Here is a 16777-nt window from a genome sequence, read left to right on the forward strand (position 1 = left end):
TTTTTTACTGTCAATTTCTTGGGTTAAGTGACTGAAGAACCACAGCCCTGCAAACCCACTCAAACTATCCAGGAACAAAGCATTTTCCCCCGGCTGCAGCAGCTCTATAGATGACATCATTTGCTTACAGAAGGCAAATACTTGCCAATTTTAAATAAAACAGGATTCAGTCTGCTGAAAACAGACAGATGTCTACAAGAGTGGCTATTCCTGTGTCTCCACACTAATTCACAGTGCTGTACGAGCAGCTTCACACAGCTTGCAAGATCCTGCTAGAAGCAGATGAAAATGAGACTGCAGGATGTAATAACCTCGTTAGCTGGGACTGCTTCCTAAAAGGGAAAGCTTCCAAGTGCAGCGTGTTAAGGGGTATGTTTAATTTCAAGTGATTTAACAGGAAATCTTATTGCTTCCAGTGCTATTAAATACTAGCTCACCTATTGTGTCTGCTCTCAAGATTAGTTTCTGTGCAGGTTTTTCACCATTCTCATGTTTTGTCACATGTTTGAGTAACCGGTGACTGTGCTGGAAGAACTGGAATAGCAATGACATTCCCAGAACCTTCAAGAAAGCCCAGCAAGGAATTGGGTTGATACAAGAGAATCTGGTGAGTGTTTTTTAAAAAGGTGAACACAGCCAAAAAAAGGAACAGCAATATTACTTTTTAAAGATGCTTTCTAGCAAATTCTTTTTATTTTAAAGACATAAATCACAGTGGGATGACGTCTATTTTTTCCCCAAAATAAACTGAAAAATACTTACCATGCTGAGCTAACATTTATTTATTAAAAAAAATTTAAAACCTGAAATACCAGACTACAGGCAAGTCAACACTTCTACTAAATACCTCCCTTGACATTTTTGCTCATTTCTGTAGTTCAATGGAACAATGTTACTGACTTCCTGAGGGGCACAAATTGGAGAAAGTTATTTCCAGGAAAACCTAATAAAGGAAAAAAACCTACCTTTCCTCTTACATCCTCTCCTATTACTCTGCTAAGAGATGCACTATACAAAATCCCATTTTAACTGAACAAGAATTATGGAAAATACAAATCTAGTCATTCATCCAGTTTTCTCCTTGGCTTTGATTTCACATTAAGGACTGATAAATAATGATCCCTTTAAAGCTCTTGCAATTGTTTGCTGGGTAAACCCAGAAACTACGAGCTAAAAACAAACTGAGTAACAGTTTATATTTAATAGAGTTAAAGAAAAGCTATCTGGTATCTGTGCAGCAGAGTGCAATGCCAGCAAGGCAAGAGCTGATGAGGTTGGAGCCCTTAGGGAGCAGAGAGAAGTAATTACCATCCATGAAATGCTGGGTTAAGATGTGGACATTAGGAAAATTGTAGTATGCCATAAATATTTCAATTTGAAGATCGTTTGGGGTTTCCCCCACAGCTTCTGGGCATGAAAAGTGTCCTGCAAGCCTGACATAAACAGCACTGACCCTAATAAAGGGGATGATCTTCCTACTAATGTAGCAAAAGTTATCTTAGATGACACCAATCCAAGGAAAAGTAGGTATTTCTAGGTGCTGCAGACTCTGAGCAGCATATTTGCCTGTACAGACTCATAAAAGCTTGTTAGCAGCACTCAAAGGCTCCAGAGCTTACCTGTTTCTGTGCTGATGCTCCCATATGCACCTGGCAAAACTTGACTGCCTGTTCAAGTGCTGCTTCTTCATCCACCTGAACACAGAAACACAACTAATGAAGCCATCATTATTTAGGTCATCTATAAATCTAATTAAATTGCGACGAAATGGGGATGTAGAACATGGAAGCAAGGGGGAGAAGCAGCTGTTCTACAGCAAAATGCTGACCCCAAGTTATTCAGGAGCACATATCCACAGATAAATACTCAGCTGTCTCAATTCAAACTAACATTTAGCTGAACAAACACCACCTAAGTGCTACTACAGCTCTTAACTCATTTCAGAAATTAAGTTTCAAAACATGGAGGGTCCTATTCCCTATCCCCAGCAATGGCCTTATCAAGAGAATGGTTCCTTGGGAGGTGTTTATCTCCCCAGGCTTTAAACAGATATAGGGTTAATTTCATACTGCTTAGTTTAGCAATTCCTATTAGATCCTAAAACCACATCTGAGGCCACATAGAGAAATGACAGCTAAACACACAATACCTGTTTAATCAGCATGTATGTTTCAGACATGATCTTCTCAATTTTGCCCAGGTCATAGGCCATAACTTTCTGACCTTGCTGCCAGACTCGATAAGCATCGAGCAGAAGTGTTTTTCCAGATTCCACATCCTCAAGTAATTTCCTCTTCCTGTTTGACCTCTGGACAGGTTCTTCTGTAGGTACTGCTTGAACTGCTCCTTTGGCTGCCTGCTGCTGGTGTTTTGAGCTGATGCTGAGCTCTTCCAAGGAAAGCTCTGGAGTCCGGCTCTCTGGAGCTCTCGCGTTCCTGCCGGACTGCAGACGCTCTGGCTCGCTGCGTTTACAGGAAGAATCAATTTTGTCAGGGTCATTGGAATAGCCATCAAGATCCATAGGTTCAACTGAACCAGGGCCAGGAAGCTCTTTAATCTCCTTGTCATTCCTGTCTTCTTGTTCCAGTATGTCCATAGCATTGGGAATTTGTCCCTGTGTCACTTCCTTCACTCCATTTTCAGCACTGTGTACTGCTCCATCTGATAAAACTGGCTTTTTGGGAAGGACATCCTTCCCCTCTTCAGCACCAGTTTTATTGGAGACGTCTGTTGTCATCCTTCCTGAAGCAAGGCTAGAAGACTTGGAACCCTGATCTTCTGAAACCTTAATAAAAGAAATCATTCTTCTCTGTAATCATTGAAATCAGAAAGCATTGGAGCACAGCTGTCACTATCATGAATACTGACAAGTATCTTTCATTACTGCTTCTGCTGAAGAAAATGCATTTATTCTATGTTCATTCTTTTTTGTTCCTCAATATTAATTAATCCAGGCCACAAATTGGAGAGTATTTTACATCCTTACAATTGGGAGTATTTTAGTAAGTGAAAACACCGCAGAGAAGTGTCAACAGCTCAGGCTGACCTGAAGCCACAATGTTTATTTTCCCTCACTGCTTCAGTCCACACTAAGGAATCCAACTAAATGAAATCCAAGGTTTAATTGCACAAATTTTTCTTCTAACATATTGAAATCAAAACCCAACCTGTTTCTTTTGGCAGCTGCAGATCAAGCTCAAGTTTAAGAATCTTTCCTTTCGTTGTTCTTACATAACCTTCTTGTTAATAGATCAAGAAGTAGGGGAAAACCTTGCTACAGTATTTTACTTTTTGTACTTTGGTGATGTTCCAAAGATAGAAAATCTCAATACATCCTTTCTTCTTTTAAAATTGATCATGATACAAGTCTTACATCCAATGAACAACCTATTTCATAAACAGAGTTCCAATGTTCTTGACAAAGTTTTCATTTAATTTGTTAAACCTATAGCCTGTTAACTTAGAAAATCCTTAGGAACAAGTTCTTCCTTGAATGTATTTACCAAGTAAAGTCCCAATATCCAGATCCCTTAACCTGGAAACTGATTAGTTCCTGTATGGCTTTTAAAAACTGAATCTAGATTACAATTATATGTAATAGTAAGTGTAGTGCTGTCAAGGACTAGCAGTGGCAAGTGTCCAGGCATGTAACACCAAGCTAGGCTTGTTTTGCAAGAGGAATCTTAGTTCATTTTAAAAGGAAATTTCCTATGAACCCCACATGAAAATGGAGCTCTTGTACACTACATGTATCTACCATTATTTGAAGTTTCAGGGACAGTCAGGCCAAACTTACCCATTTTCAAAAACAGTATTTGTTACTGAATTTCAAATTAAAAAAAAAACAATGCTGGAAGGAATTTTTATGAAGTGCACTGCTGCCTCACCTGTGTGAGATCGTTGAGAGTGTCCTCCAGCACCTTCACTGTGAGCACAAAGGCTTGCTGGGCCAGAACCTGGCGATCTGCATCACGCAGGTACTTCCTGTGCCACAGCAAGAGAGCAGAAATGAAGTTAGCTGCCAAAAGCTTACAGCACTCTAAAAGCAAGAGCCAGAACACTGAGAGAAAAACAAGCAAAGCCAACACAATAACATTAAAACATAAGAAACGAACAAAACATCTACAGGTGCATACTGAAATAAAACAATATTGGGATGTAACACTTGAGCTCTGTTTCCCTCCACTTCTCTGCACAAGCATCAGAGATGACATAAATGAGGCAGAGATAGACTCAAAGCTCTGTCTACAAACAGAGGGAAGGGGAGAAATGGGAAGACACCAAGCAACCAAACCCAGAGCAAACCAGGCAACCAGATTTACAGGTTTTTTTGTATCAAGCCTTCTGTGCCCCTCAAATACCAGCTTTTTATTCAATCTTTTTTGAAAAAGGGTATTATAGCTACATAAAGCTATGTTGAACTCTCAGGTGATTTTCATGTTCTGGATAAAGCGTGCATGTGAGATTAAGGGCATCAGCAAATCCTCTCTCTTTGATCATATAAATTGCCTTTGAACACAGGATTTTTAGAGCTAAAACATGGGTGTGCTACTACCTTTTTTCCTAGTTAGTAGTACAAAAAAATAATATTGTATGTGTAAAACATTCACTCTATGGCTTCATTTAATCTACCAGAGCACTGTAATTTCAGGTTATTTGGACACAATGTTTTAGTCTGCTTTCAAGCAAAACACTTCCAGCTGTCAATCCCACCCAATCAAGTTTACTGCAAAACTTAATTTCTATTTCAGAATTAGCTGAATGAGAGGCCTAGAAATCAGCTCTGAAGGGTACTACTTCAGTCAAAAGGCCAATATTTTAAATACACGTATCTCCTCTCTATGATTTTAGGTTAAATTGGTAATTCTGTTATCTTTTGTCTGAAAAGCAAACCATAAACATCTGACTCCTCATTAGTTCAGTAACAGTTCAAACATCCCTATTTTTAAAAATAGGATTGTTCCAAGCATATACCAGACACACCCAGAAAATGTGCATTTCCAAGTTCCTCTAACAATTGCAGCTCACCATGGCTGGCACTGGCTGAACCAACATGTCAAATTACTCGTTTTTTGGAATTCAGTCTAGACTTACAAATAGCATAATATTTTTAGTACAGCTATGAGTTTGCTTAGGACAGAATTGAAACCTTCTATGGTCCCGTTCTCCTGATATGTTAAAAGTCAAAGTATTTTTGGCTTTGAGTTTGCTGAACAAGTGGTGACATATTCCCAGACACACTACAATCCATGCAAATTCACATGCACTCATACTCAAAAACACACCAAGAAACCTTCAATGCCTCCAACCTATTGCCATCAATCATTCAAGTTTCATTTCTTAAGCATTTGCCAGAGACCAATTTCAATATATCCCACAGGACAACCTACTAAAATTTTACCTCAGTTGCTTCAATGTTTTCCTTGGATGCTTATTTTGGTCTTCCCATTGATACGGGTCCATATATAGCTCACACTAATAGCGTCTTTTTTTTCTTAAATAAGGTTAATGCAATTAAAATTAGATCACCCCTGAACAGGATAAGCTTTTTAAATAGCATCAGCTGCCAAGAGGCACATAAGCATTGTTCAGGCCATCAAGGATTACAGGAAGGCAGGATGCTGGGCCGTGACCTCCCGCACCGCACTTGGCTCTTACGCAAGAGCGAGCAGAGGGTGCCCAAGCCACGGAGCTCTGTTCCTCCAGAGAATCCCTCCACGTGACACACCACCTCTGAAAGCCTGCTAAGGCACCTCTCTGGCTGCTCTGAGTTTCAGCAGAAATGCAGAGAAACTCTAGGTTACATTATAGAATGGTAATCATGAGAAAAATTAACCATCATTCCACTATATTCCCAGGGGAATCTGTCTAAAGACTTTTTTTCCTAAACAAAGAACAGCTTTAAATAAAACAGTCATACAGTGAACAAAATACACTCAAAGCTTTACAAAGTAATGGCTTCAAATAAATCTGTCGTACTTTCCCTGATCAGGGGTCCTCTGCAGCATAGATGAGACTTTGAGCAAGGTGTTGTAATCCTTCAGCTGTGCCAGCACGTTCAGCAGCAGCACGATCGAGCGGTTCATATGAGACGCAAAACTGCCCGGGCGGTCGATCTCATCCACGGGGATGCGCCAGATTCCCTGCAGAGAAAGGAAAAGGGGAAACCTTTAGAGAGGGATCCAGCTGAAAAGGACAGAATTGTGAAAATACGGGTCAGATTCCGCAGCATTTCACTGAGGGTCAGGGGGATAATGGACAGACAAAAGCTGTGGTCCCCCAGACAGTGAGGGATGGATTTAGACCTGGATTTGAAGTCAACTGATTCCTGCCAGTAGCAAAAGAGGAAGGCTCACAGAAGCCACAGAACACCTTTGAAATGTGCTTCTGAACTGTTCCAAGAAAAAGCAAGCAAAGCCTGAATTATACTGTGCATTTTTCTTCGATGCCAATGAACATGCCTTAAGTCAAAGCTCAACTACTACAAAAAATAAGGAGTAATTTAAAGTAAGTTTTCCCGGCCTGGAAGTTGTTAACATGTAGTCACAGCAAGTTTCTATCTTCAAATCATCTGTTACTAAACATCTTAGGAACCTGGTTAGTGCCTTGGTATCATCAGTGCTCACTATGGACTAACCAGTCCAATAGGAAGAATCAGATTCCTCAGCAGAATCCATTTTCCAGTGGCAGATTCAAATACTTGGCCATACATCCCGATCCTTCTAATTAAATTTCTGGGACATGGGAATCTTCAGGGAGCAAGGCTGGAGACTGATAGCAAATCTAATTTAATTAGTGTTAGTCAGCTCAGATTTTGCCATGTCTAATACATCTAACAAGATTGTTTTCAGGTGTTTATTGTGGATGCTGTCAGCACCCTAGTCAACCACACCCGAAAAAATGAACTGCACATATTACCATGCTTGCATGTTAGGACTTAGATATTATGATCATACAAAAATACTGCTGCTGCATCAGTGGAAACCCTTCCCTCGTGCTTTACTTGGTTCTGAAGCTTTTCCTGCAGTAGCTTTCTAAGCTGAAAATCCTCTGATCATGTAAACGATTTTGTGACAAGGCAGGAAACAATAGTCTCATTGATAGGAGTACCTGACTGAGAAAGAGTTTGGCTTTCCAAACCTGTTCAGAGAGCAGGATATACAAATATTTACTCCTTTATCTTTGTTTAAAGGTCTTGCTTTGATTTGTTTAGCTTTACCTTCAGTCTGATCAAAACTCTTCAGAACTTAATACAAAGTGGAAGCAAAGAAAATGATTACTGCAATCATAAATGACATTTGACCAGAAAAGCAGATCCATAACACCCTGTGTAAAATAGATCCTTCCCTTTCATGTCTGCAGAAAATCTCTAGTTCCACTCTGTATAGGAACTTAGGAAAAAACAACACAGAAATATCAGTGGCTTAATATCAGTGTTTTTACATGGAAAACAGTGACTTCAACTAGATATAATGTACAGACTGCCAAATTTTCTTGCTCTTGCCTTTTCCTCATGCTCTCTACTCTGACTCCTAATGACCACAGTAGAGCTGTTTTTCCTCTTTGCTCCCTGAAGCTTTATTTCAAACTCTTTCTTGTAGCTCCCCTTTTCCAGAATGTACCTAAAGCTGTAGCATGGCCAAGCCCCAGGCACAGCCAATGTCCACAAACACCTCCCGTGGCCTGGGGGCCAAGAGCTCCTCAGCTCAGGGAGCTCCTCAGCTCACAGATCCTGCAGGTGACAGTTCTGTAAACCAGCACATACTTCTATTTAAATAGAGATGCTTTTTCTTCCCCCAAACCATACAATGGCTCTCCTTTCAGCCTACAGATGAAACACACATTCTGGAGCTGCTATTTTTTGCTTCTCTGCACGTATGTAAACTGGGTTTCTGCCAAATCCCAAAACAAGTGAATGCCTCATAATGGCACCACATTGCAACAACCTACTTAGCCAATTTAACTACACAAAACAATTTATGGTCAACTACAGTGCACTGTAGGAGTGGAACACTGCCAATGTGTAGGTAGGTTCCTGGTCTTTTTCAGCATTATCTCATCCTTCATTTGAATCAGGAGGATCACTTGGATCAAATACCGGGTCTGGAATTAGTTGGAAATAATTTTGCAGCTCCTTTTCACATATCCCATGTATACATTTTAATGCTACCCTGGAAATTACAACAATGTATTAGAACCATTTTCGATGGCAGAATATACAAACTGCATCCAGAAAGCCAGGAAAAAGTCCCTGACATAGAAACAAAGTTGTGTATTTTGGAGAATGCTGCTGTCTTCTTCAACAGGGCACATTAGAGGAGGTTAAATGAAAACTCACATTAGGAGTGTCCAGGTTTAACACTGAAATTACAAAAGCAGGACTGATTTTAAGAGGAAAGTCACTAACTTTTCATGTGTTGACTTGCAGCTTTGTAAATGCAAAACAGCAAGAGATAGGGGTTCAATGTTCCATACCTGCCTGCTCCACAGGCAGCCTCGAGCCAAAAGCAGAAGGAAACCTGCCATCAGAGCAATCCTCATTTCATCACTGCCATTTGATTAAGCAATATGCAAAACACCCATGTTAAAGTGAGTTTATCAGAGTTTATTTCATGAGTCATATGGAGCTTTTAAGACTGTGATTTCAGTCAGGATCTAAAGAATGTTTTGTTTAAATGTTTCCCAAAGAGGAGTTTAACAAAGCCCACCAGGTATTAATTTTTTTTTCCTAAATATCAACAAACTTCAGGAAGAATACTTCTAAATTCAGATCACACACTGCAACTTTTTTCAAGAAGCTCAATGTTAGGCTTTTATTATTTTTAACAAAGCTTAAGAAATATACAAATGCAAAGTTTGTAAAGATATAACTGGGGAGAAGACCAGGAAATATTATTCAGTTTGACTAAAATTAAAGTTTTTATATTATGGCTTGAAAATTGAGATTTGTTAGCAAAGTACCTCTCTTGAAAGTACACTCACAGACGAGTGCAGATATTTGTGACAACAATTCCCAGTTCTCTGAAAGGTTTTTTTGCTGGTTATGGCCATACAGGGTACCTCAAAAAATGTCTCCAGCTCTGGCCACCAAAAGGATTTTACATCCAACGCCTGCTCGTGTTTGCTGGCCACCATTCCCACTGCTGAAAGGTTCTCCTCCCTGCTGCCACAGCCAGCAGAGCTGTTTACACCAAACCACAGGAAGGAGTGAGACACCTCCAACAACTCCAAAATGCCTCTCAAGATCCAAAACATCAGGCTGCTCTCCATGCCTTCCTGGCAAAACAAACACGCTGCAAGAGTGGGGGCGGGGGAAGCCTGACACACGCTGCTAGGAAAAAATAAATCTGGGAGTAGTGAAAACCCTGCAGAGAACTTAATACTGAACAGTACATCAAATATAAAACTGAATAATGAAGCCAGTCTACCATAATCCTGGTGACACTTTTACAATTCTTTTTCAGCTTGGAACTGCTGCTCTGCCTGCCCCTGCAGAACGCAGGCTCGGAGGAGGGTGAGCAGAGCTGCAGCACTGTGGTACTTTCTACTTCAGTCACTGAAAATAGAAAGGAAGGAAGTGCTTATTATTCCTCCACGCTGCTTACTCCAGAAGTTTAGGGGAGGGGATTCCCTGGGGTTTAGGAATGCCTCTCTGAGGAGGAGAGGCTGACAGATGCCAGCAAACCCCAAAGCTCCCCTGGGGATGGCTGCTGCACTGCACAGCTCCAGGGTAAGCCATTTTCTAAGCACACATCAAACTTTACTCTCTCAGCGCTCCATGGCTTCGCTTCTCAACGAAATGGAGAAATGCAAGTCATGCTTCAGATGATCCAATTCACATAAAACCCACCCTCATACAAATAAACATTCCCATTGCTTAACTCTCTTTTTTTTCATCCCTTTTTGTTTTATCGAGGGGTCCTGAAGTTCAAGTTGCACTACATACAACAAACTGGATTCCAAGTGACCAAACTAAACCCAAACATTTCTTCATTTGTCAGTCTCAGTAATGTCCTGCTAAGAGCCTTTAGGAAAAATAAATATAATTTAAATATTGTTTTAAGATTGCTAGAAAGTATGACAAAACTAGTAAACTAATTAAGTGGTTCAGGGAAAGCATCAATTAATAATGCAACAACCTACATGATATTTCAAAATCATGAAGTTGAACTAAGCACAGCTGTATAATCCCTGGAAAGCTCCCACTTTCCTAAACTTTCTAAAGTCTCTGTTTTTATATAGGGTTAAGCACAACATTCTGCAATACTCTGAGTTTTACTCATGTCCTGTCTTCTTAGTTTCTTATATAATTTTAATGTCTTGCTCTGGGTGCCTGCAGAGGAAAGGAATATGGTTCAAGCTGAAGAGATTCAACACACAGGGTTTGAGACCTGTCAATTTGAAGAGAGGAAGGTCCAGCACAGATATCTGTGAATATCCCCACTCTCCTCTGTAAGCACTGCTTTATTTAGTGCTCAGCTCAGGAGTGTGTCTTTGCCTGACTCACAGCTTCCTGCCACCTCTGAGCACAACCACTAAAACCTCTGCCCCCTCCCCCATTTAGCAAATTACTAAACCACCTTTCCTCATCCAATCTTAACACGCTCCGCATCTCTTCTGATTTTACTCTGCCACCCGATTCTGACTTTTCTTCTTTTCTACAGATGATTCTTTTCTTTTTTCTTCCTCAATTCCTCATTTCATCCACACTGCTATTCAGCCTGTAATGGAACAATTCTGCCTCTGAACAGGAATGTGAGTGAGCACAAAAGTATTAAGAAAGGAAAGCAGCTATATTCAGAGTATTAAAACTTATCTGCAGGGGTCTGTGTCATCGAGCAACCCCTGCTTACTGTAACTTAGCTGATTTCAGGAAAATCTTATCAACTTTTTCAGACTGTGGTTGTTACATAGTACAACAACAGAATATATTTTAAAAAGTATGATAATACATAAATTACATTTTATCAGCCTTGAAAAGGAAACAGAAATAAAGGCAAGACCTCCTTCCAGTAAGTCAAGAACAAGCAGGATTACAACTCCTAGTCCATAAGGCAAATATTGTCAATTCCTTATTTTCTTACCTTTTAAAGACACACACACTTGGAAATGAATAAACAGCATGCATGCATTTTGGAAGAACTGTGGAATTCTGTAACTTTATTTCAGCAAGACAGCAGCAAGAAAAAATATTGACAAATGGAAGTGCTCCACATGTTCCAATCATCATATGCTGATAAAGAAACATAATGGACAATTTTCACCTTTTATTTCTCTCTTCAAAATACAATGTATTTGCAGGGTCTTAAATTTCAGACTTTTCAATTTCCAGAACCATCATTTTACAGCTGGCTTGACTTTAAATTGGTTGTAACCCTATGGAAAGAGCACCCAAAGTGGTGCCACAGCCACTTTGGGGGACTGAGCGTGAGTCAGGGACATCCATCCACACAGGAGGCAGGGAAAGGGAATGATTTCCTTGCTGCATAAGCAATTACATAAAACCAGAAATGGCTTGTTAAGAAGATGAGTTACAATTACAGGTGGAATTAATGAAACAGAAACTGAGGCCTACAGATGGCCTTTGCAGAGCTTTGGGTTTGGCCATTTGCCAGGGAGCATCTAGAGGTTTATGTTCACCCGGTCAGAAGGCTTGAGGAGTTTTCACTCAGATGGTTCCCATGCACCATGTGATTTCACAACCATGTCAACAGAAAGTCACATCATTTTTGTTGTTTTTTTTTTAAAGAGAAACAGCTAACTAAGCTAACTAGACTGTAAGAATAAAGAAACCATTCTACTGCATGGTTATGATGGAAAGAAAGACAAAGAAAGCAGGGAGAAGCAACAGACTGGTCTCTTAAAATCTGTTTTGAAGGTGCAGTCCTGCTCAAACAATAACACAGCTGCATTCCCTCTGGAGCTCTGCACCAGGGTGCCTCACACAGACATCACCCACATGAAAATCCAGGAAACACAGGAGGTGTGTGCATAATGCATCATCCTCTGGGTGAAGGTGGCTGCTCCCTGCACTGCTTTTCCAGGTTAACACCAGCAGCGCCAGGGCAGTATCTTTCTCTAAGAATTCCCTCTTGTTCAGTCCCTCATTCCTCTAACCTGCAAATCTGGGCTGCTAAAGCAAAGGTGGGTTTGAAGATAAAGCTGTGGAACATTGAGTTGTTTGGGGTTTTTTTTTTTCCCTTTTTTTTTCTGTTGCCAACATTAACAAAGGTTCCCTTTTGGACAGCTGGACAAGTTCTCAAGCTGGAAGGTAAGTTACTGATAAAAAGACTTTGGAACAAATTACTTAGAGTACATTGATCATCTTTCCTCTATAAGTTGCTCTCTTTTACCAACTGTATTTGAGGAGAGAGAAAAAAGGGATTGGTTAGGAATTCAATTACCAAGTTTCATTCACTGTGTCCTGCAGACAATTCAAGTTTGCCAAAGGGATGCAGAAGAGCAGAAGTCATCCAGAGATTTAGTCAGGCACTTCCTTCTACTCAACAGAAAACACTGAGGAGTGGCTCCTCACCCATGCTGGAATTTCAGATTCTGCCTTTGTTACTTCAGTACCCTTTTTTCAGGTACATTTTGGTTTTATGTAATGAAAGAGTTTGGAATTCTTTTTCTTTGGGAGGATATAAAGCACAGAATTCCGGAGAACACAGACTGCTTCTAAATCTTCTAACACACAAGTAACTTGATGCAGAAATCTAATGAACGAATATGAAAACTTTATGGGAAAGCCCTGTATCGGAATTTTGAATTTCTTTAGTCATTTTCTGGGGCCAGATGTAGGAAAACTTCTATACCACAAAACTTCTATACCACCAAAATAAATGGTTAGCAGGGCACATCTAGACAGTGACAGGGGTTCTGGCTTCATCTAATAGACATCCTTTATTTGTATTCAGAGGATTTTCCTGCTGAGAACTTTTCTGTGTATCTGCTACAACCAAACTGCCTCAGATGCAAATATACTATGTATAAATGTACTCAGAGCTAATGAAACAAGCTTGGTTCAGTCCATCCAGCAGCCTGGAAGTGGGCAGGCTTCTGCATTAGCCCCCTGAAGACAAAAGCAAACTCTCATGTTTCTGACAACATGTGGCATTAATTTAATGTAACACCACATGTCTCTGATACAGACACACACATTTAGTGGTACCACCCAGAAACATTTTACAGAGGGAAAAAGGCATTGAGGGGATGTGGCTCACCTGAGCTATCACAGGCTCCATGGCAGGATGAGATGAATTACAAGCTAGAAATGACTATTTCCTTTCAATGCAAAGGATGATAAATCACAAATTATGACAAGTGTTAGGGGACATAAATGACAACCAGGAACTCTGCAAGGTGGTTCTGGTCTCTGTCAGTGGCAAACCAAGGCTGAGCCCTACCACTCAGTGTTACTCCTAAAGGAGGTGCTGCAGAACCAGAGAACTGGGGTTAACACAGAGCTGGGAGAAGCTGCTGGTTCCCAGATAAGGGCAAGTTTAAGGATTATAAGAATTATTTTTTTCCCATCCGGACCCCAACACTTCTGTCTGTACAGTGACTGTCCCAATGTGCCCAGAGGTTACAAAGTAAACAGCCAGCAGTGCACAGGCACTGCACCTGGTATTATTTGGTGGAAGGAAGGTTACCTGGGGATCCCAGCCCCGAGGTCCTGAGCACAGCAAAGACACAGACCCACTGCAGAGGGTCCAGAGGAGCCAAAGATGATCAGAGGGCTGGAGCACCTCTGCTGTAAGAAAAGGCTGAGAGAGCTGGGGATGTTCAGCCTGGAGAACACAGGCTCTGGGAAGGTCTCATAGTGGCCTTTCCATACTCAAAGGGAGCCTACAGGAAAAATGGGGACACAGATTTTAGCAGGGCCTGTCACAACAGGACAAGGGGTGATGGTTTTAAATTAAATAAGGATTGATCCAGATGAGATATAATGAAAAACTTGTTTCACAATGAGGGTGGCAAAACACTGGCCCAGGCTGCCCAGAGCAGAGGTGGATGCCCCATCTCTGGAACATTCATGGTCAGATTGTACAGGGCTTGGAACATCCTCATCTGGTTGAAGATGTCCCTGTTCTTTGCAGATTTGGACTGGTTGACCTTTAAAGGTCTCTTACAACCCAAACTATTCTGTGATTCTACAATTCTATGATTCTACCTCAGCCTAATTTTAAGAAAATTGAAAATTGCTTCAGAACACAGAACTATCAGCTATCATTTCTGACTACATCTTGTAGCACCCAAAAATAGTGAACCTGGCACAGAGCACAGCTGAGGTAATTCTGACAACACTCCTGCCTCACAAGACAGCATGGGCAGCAGAGCATAACAAAGCCTCCATCATCTGGTGCAGTATATACAGCTCTAGAAAGGAAAGGAGGACAAGAACTTCATAACATTAAGTGCTATGCTAATTGTTTTGATTCAGCACCCTGTTAATGTAGAATTAACATTCTGAATTAATATGAAGAGTTGTTCAGAGATTCTTCATGCTGTAACACTGCAGTAAGGGTCTTCTCCTTGTACAGGATGTCACTTTCTACTATTTCAGCCTGAAATCCTTCAGCCTTGAAGGATTTGAAGAAACAGATCTTCACCTACTTAAATACCAAGTTTTAGATGTAAAATACTGATTATCCAGTACATAAAGACCATTTATGTACCATTGACCATTATTGTACCATAGCATTTTAAACTAGGCTGTCAGAGTGCTAAAAAGTTATTTTACCAAGATACTCCAGTTTTTATGCCAACACAAACTGGTCTTCAATCCTACATCAACTTGCTTTTCAACAAACAAAATGCTTAACTGCCCACTCCCACCCAACAGCTGACACCCAGCATCCCTGCACTGACAGCACAGACTGTCTTTTAGCTTTTACTCTCCTCTACATAATGACACAAAGAGTAAAATATCAAGATGAGAGTTTGTAAAATCCCAGTGTTTGCAAAATATTTTAGCATGTTCATAAAATGCTTAGAAGAAGTGACATATCCACCTTTACATTTTACATCTATATCACCACATTAGACTCAAAGTCTCAGAAAATATCAGAAGCTAGAGGGTTAGATCAGAAGCACAGAGGAAAATGCTATCATTTCAGCAAACAATACTTATCAAGCACTCAGTGTTCCTTCTTGTCAGTACCAAATCACTAGAATACATGGCATTAGGAGATCCTGCTGAAAGACATCTTTGAGCCTGAAGAAACATAAATCCTAAGGTCCAGAGAACGCTTGCTACTAACTTCCATCACAATTTTTGAAAACAGAAAACCCTCTGTAGCAGCATCAGACGGCAGCTCATAAAACACAATCAAATGATGATCTTTAAAACTGGCAGAGAAGAGACTTCACTTTAATTTTATCTTGATACAAAATTACAACTTCATCAAAATTACCCAGAAACATTCTCTCCAAACGCCTGCTGGCTAAGACACATCTTCCAGACACTTTTACTTCAGAGCACTATGAGTGACCACCCAGCCACATCACCTCACTTTGGGGGTCACTTTGGGACTTTTCAAGAGTACATTTTTCCTCAGTGACCTGTTGGATAGCTTGTCCCAAGTGACCCTGGTAAGTAAGAAAAAGCAAAGTAGGTTCTAGGTGACACGACACAAAATCAGATTTGTGTACTGAACATACTGAAACTTGGTCAGAAAAAAGCCACATCATTAATGGGAAGTGACCAATCTATATGTAACAACTACTCTGGTTGGGTACTGGCAATTTTCTTTACAGCTACTATGACCTTTACATTCATGCTCAGTAGTTTATAAGCCACAGACCTCAAAACACACATAGGCAGGGGGTTTTGCAGCTTATTTAGGAACAAATCAGGATTATGAAAAAATCTAGTAAACCTCACTGAATAGATTGTGAAGTTATTTATAAAAATTAAGAGAGCTGCACATTGGAACTTAACGAAGAACTGTCAGTACTTTTAGCAGCACAAATATAAACAAGCACTACCAAGCAGGGTGAAATATAAAATGCAATACATACCAGGAATAGTACTGAAAAAATATACTCAACTGTTCACTATTGGAAAACACTTTTGGAAAGTGACAAGAATGGCATGTTCCATGACAGGCTGGTATTTTGGTATGTGCACACAATCTGGAAGCACGGAGAAATACTTGAATCTTTTGTCAATGTTGAGAAGAAAAGGAAAAAAAGCAACAGAAAGCTGAAGGGAACAAAAATTTAAACTCCTCTAGTATTCTGACAGAGGTAAAGTGACAGCAAGAGCTAGCAGGAAAACCAGAATCCTGTAAGATCTGACTAGGGCTCCCAGCTCCTTTTTCTAATGCCGCTTCTAGAAAGACATGTGTTTGTAAACACATGACTTAGTTCATACTCGAAGGTCCCAGCTCTCTCTGAGGTTTCATACTGGCTTAGGAATGACAGAAATACACATCCTGGATTTCAAACGATTTGTCAGCTGAAGCTGAAGGCAGGAAGCAGCTTATTTGAAATAGGTAGTAAGAAACAAATATGCCATAATACAGGCTATGAACCAGAAAAAGACATATGCAGTGGGTAAAGCCCTGGAGAAGACATACTCCTCTCCAAAAAACTAAAGCTCTACATGAGTTTGCACATTTCATCCTCAACAATTTAGAGCCTCAAATTAAGCCATTAGGAGCTGACAAGTAATTAATTTCATTATCTCTTTCCCCCCACTACAGCAGCATCCACAGAACACTTCCCTCCTCTGTCCAGCAAGTGGAGGCCCTGAAGGAATCCTGACGGCTAT

The 16777-nt window shown here is 40.4% G+C and overlaps 1 protein-coding gene across 3 annotated transcripts in view; it reads right to left on the reverse strand.

The window, feature by feature from the left end:
- Positions 1 to 16777, reverse strand: part of CABIN1 (calcineurin binding protein 1) — a 105107-nt gene that overhangs the window by 23304 nt on the left and 65026 nt on the right. For all 3 annotated transcript variants that reach the window (XM_014253947.2, XM_014253948.2, XM_014253946.2), the window contains exons 31-34: positions 5980 to 6143; positions 3888 to 3984; positions 2150 to 2785; positions 1620 to 1694 (exon numbers count right to left, since the gene is read on the reverse strand). In XM_014253947.2, the coding sequence (XP_014109422.1) occupies positions 1620 to 1694; positions 2150 to 2785; positions 3888 to 3984; positions 5980 to 6143 (972 nt within the window). The remainder of the gene's footprint in view (positions 1 to 1619; positions 1695 to 2149; positions 2786 to 3887; positions 3985 to 5979; positions 6144 to 16777) is intronic.

This window comes from Pseudopodoces humilis, chromosome 20, assembly GCF_049639895.1.
Source record: "Pseudopodoces humilis isolate 2021_Gansu_Grassland_sample_001 chromosome 20, ASM4963989v1, whole genome shotgun sequence".
NCBI classification, from domain to species: domain Eukaryota; kingdom Metazoa; phylum Chordata; class Aves; order Passeriformes; family Paridae; genus Pseudopodoces; species Pseudopodoces humilis.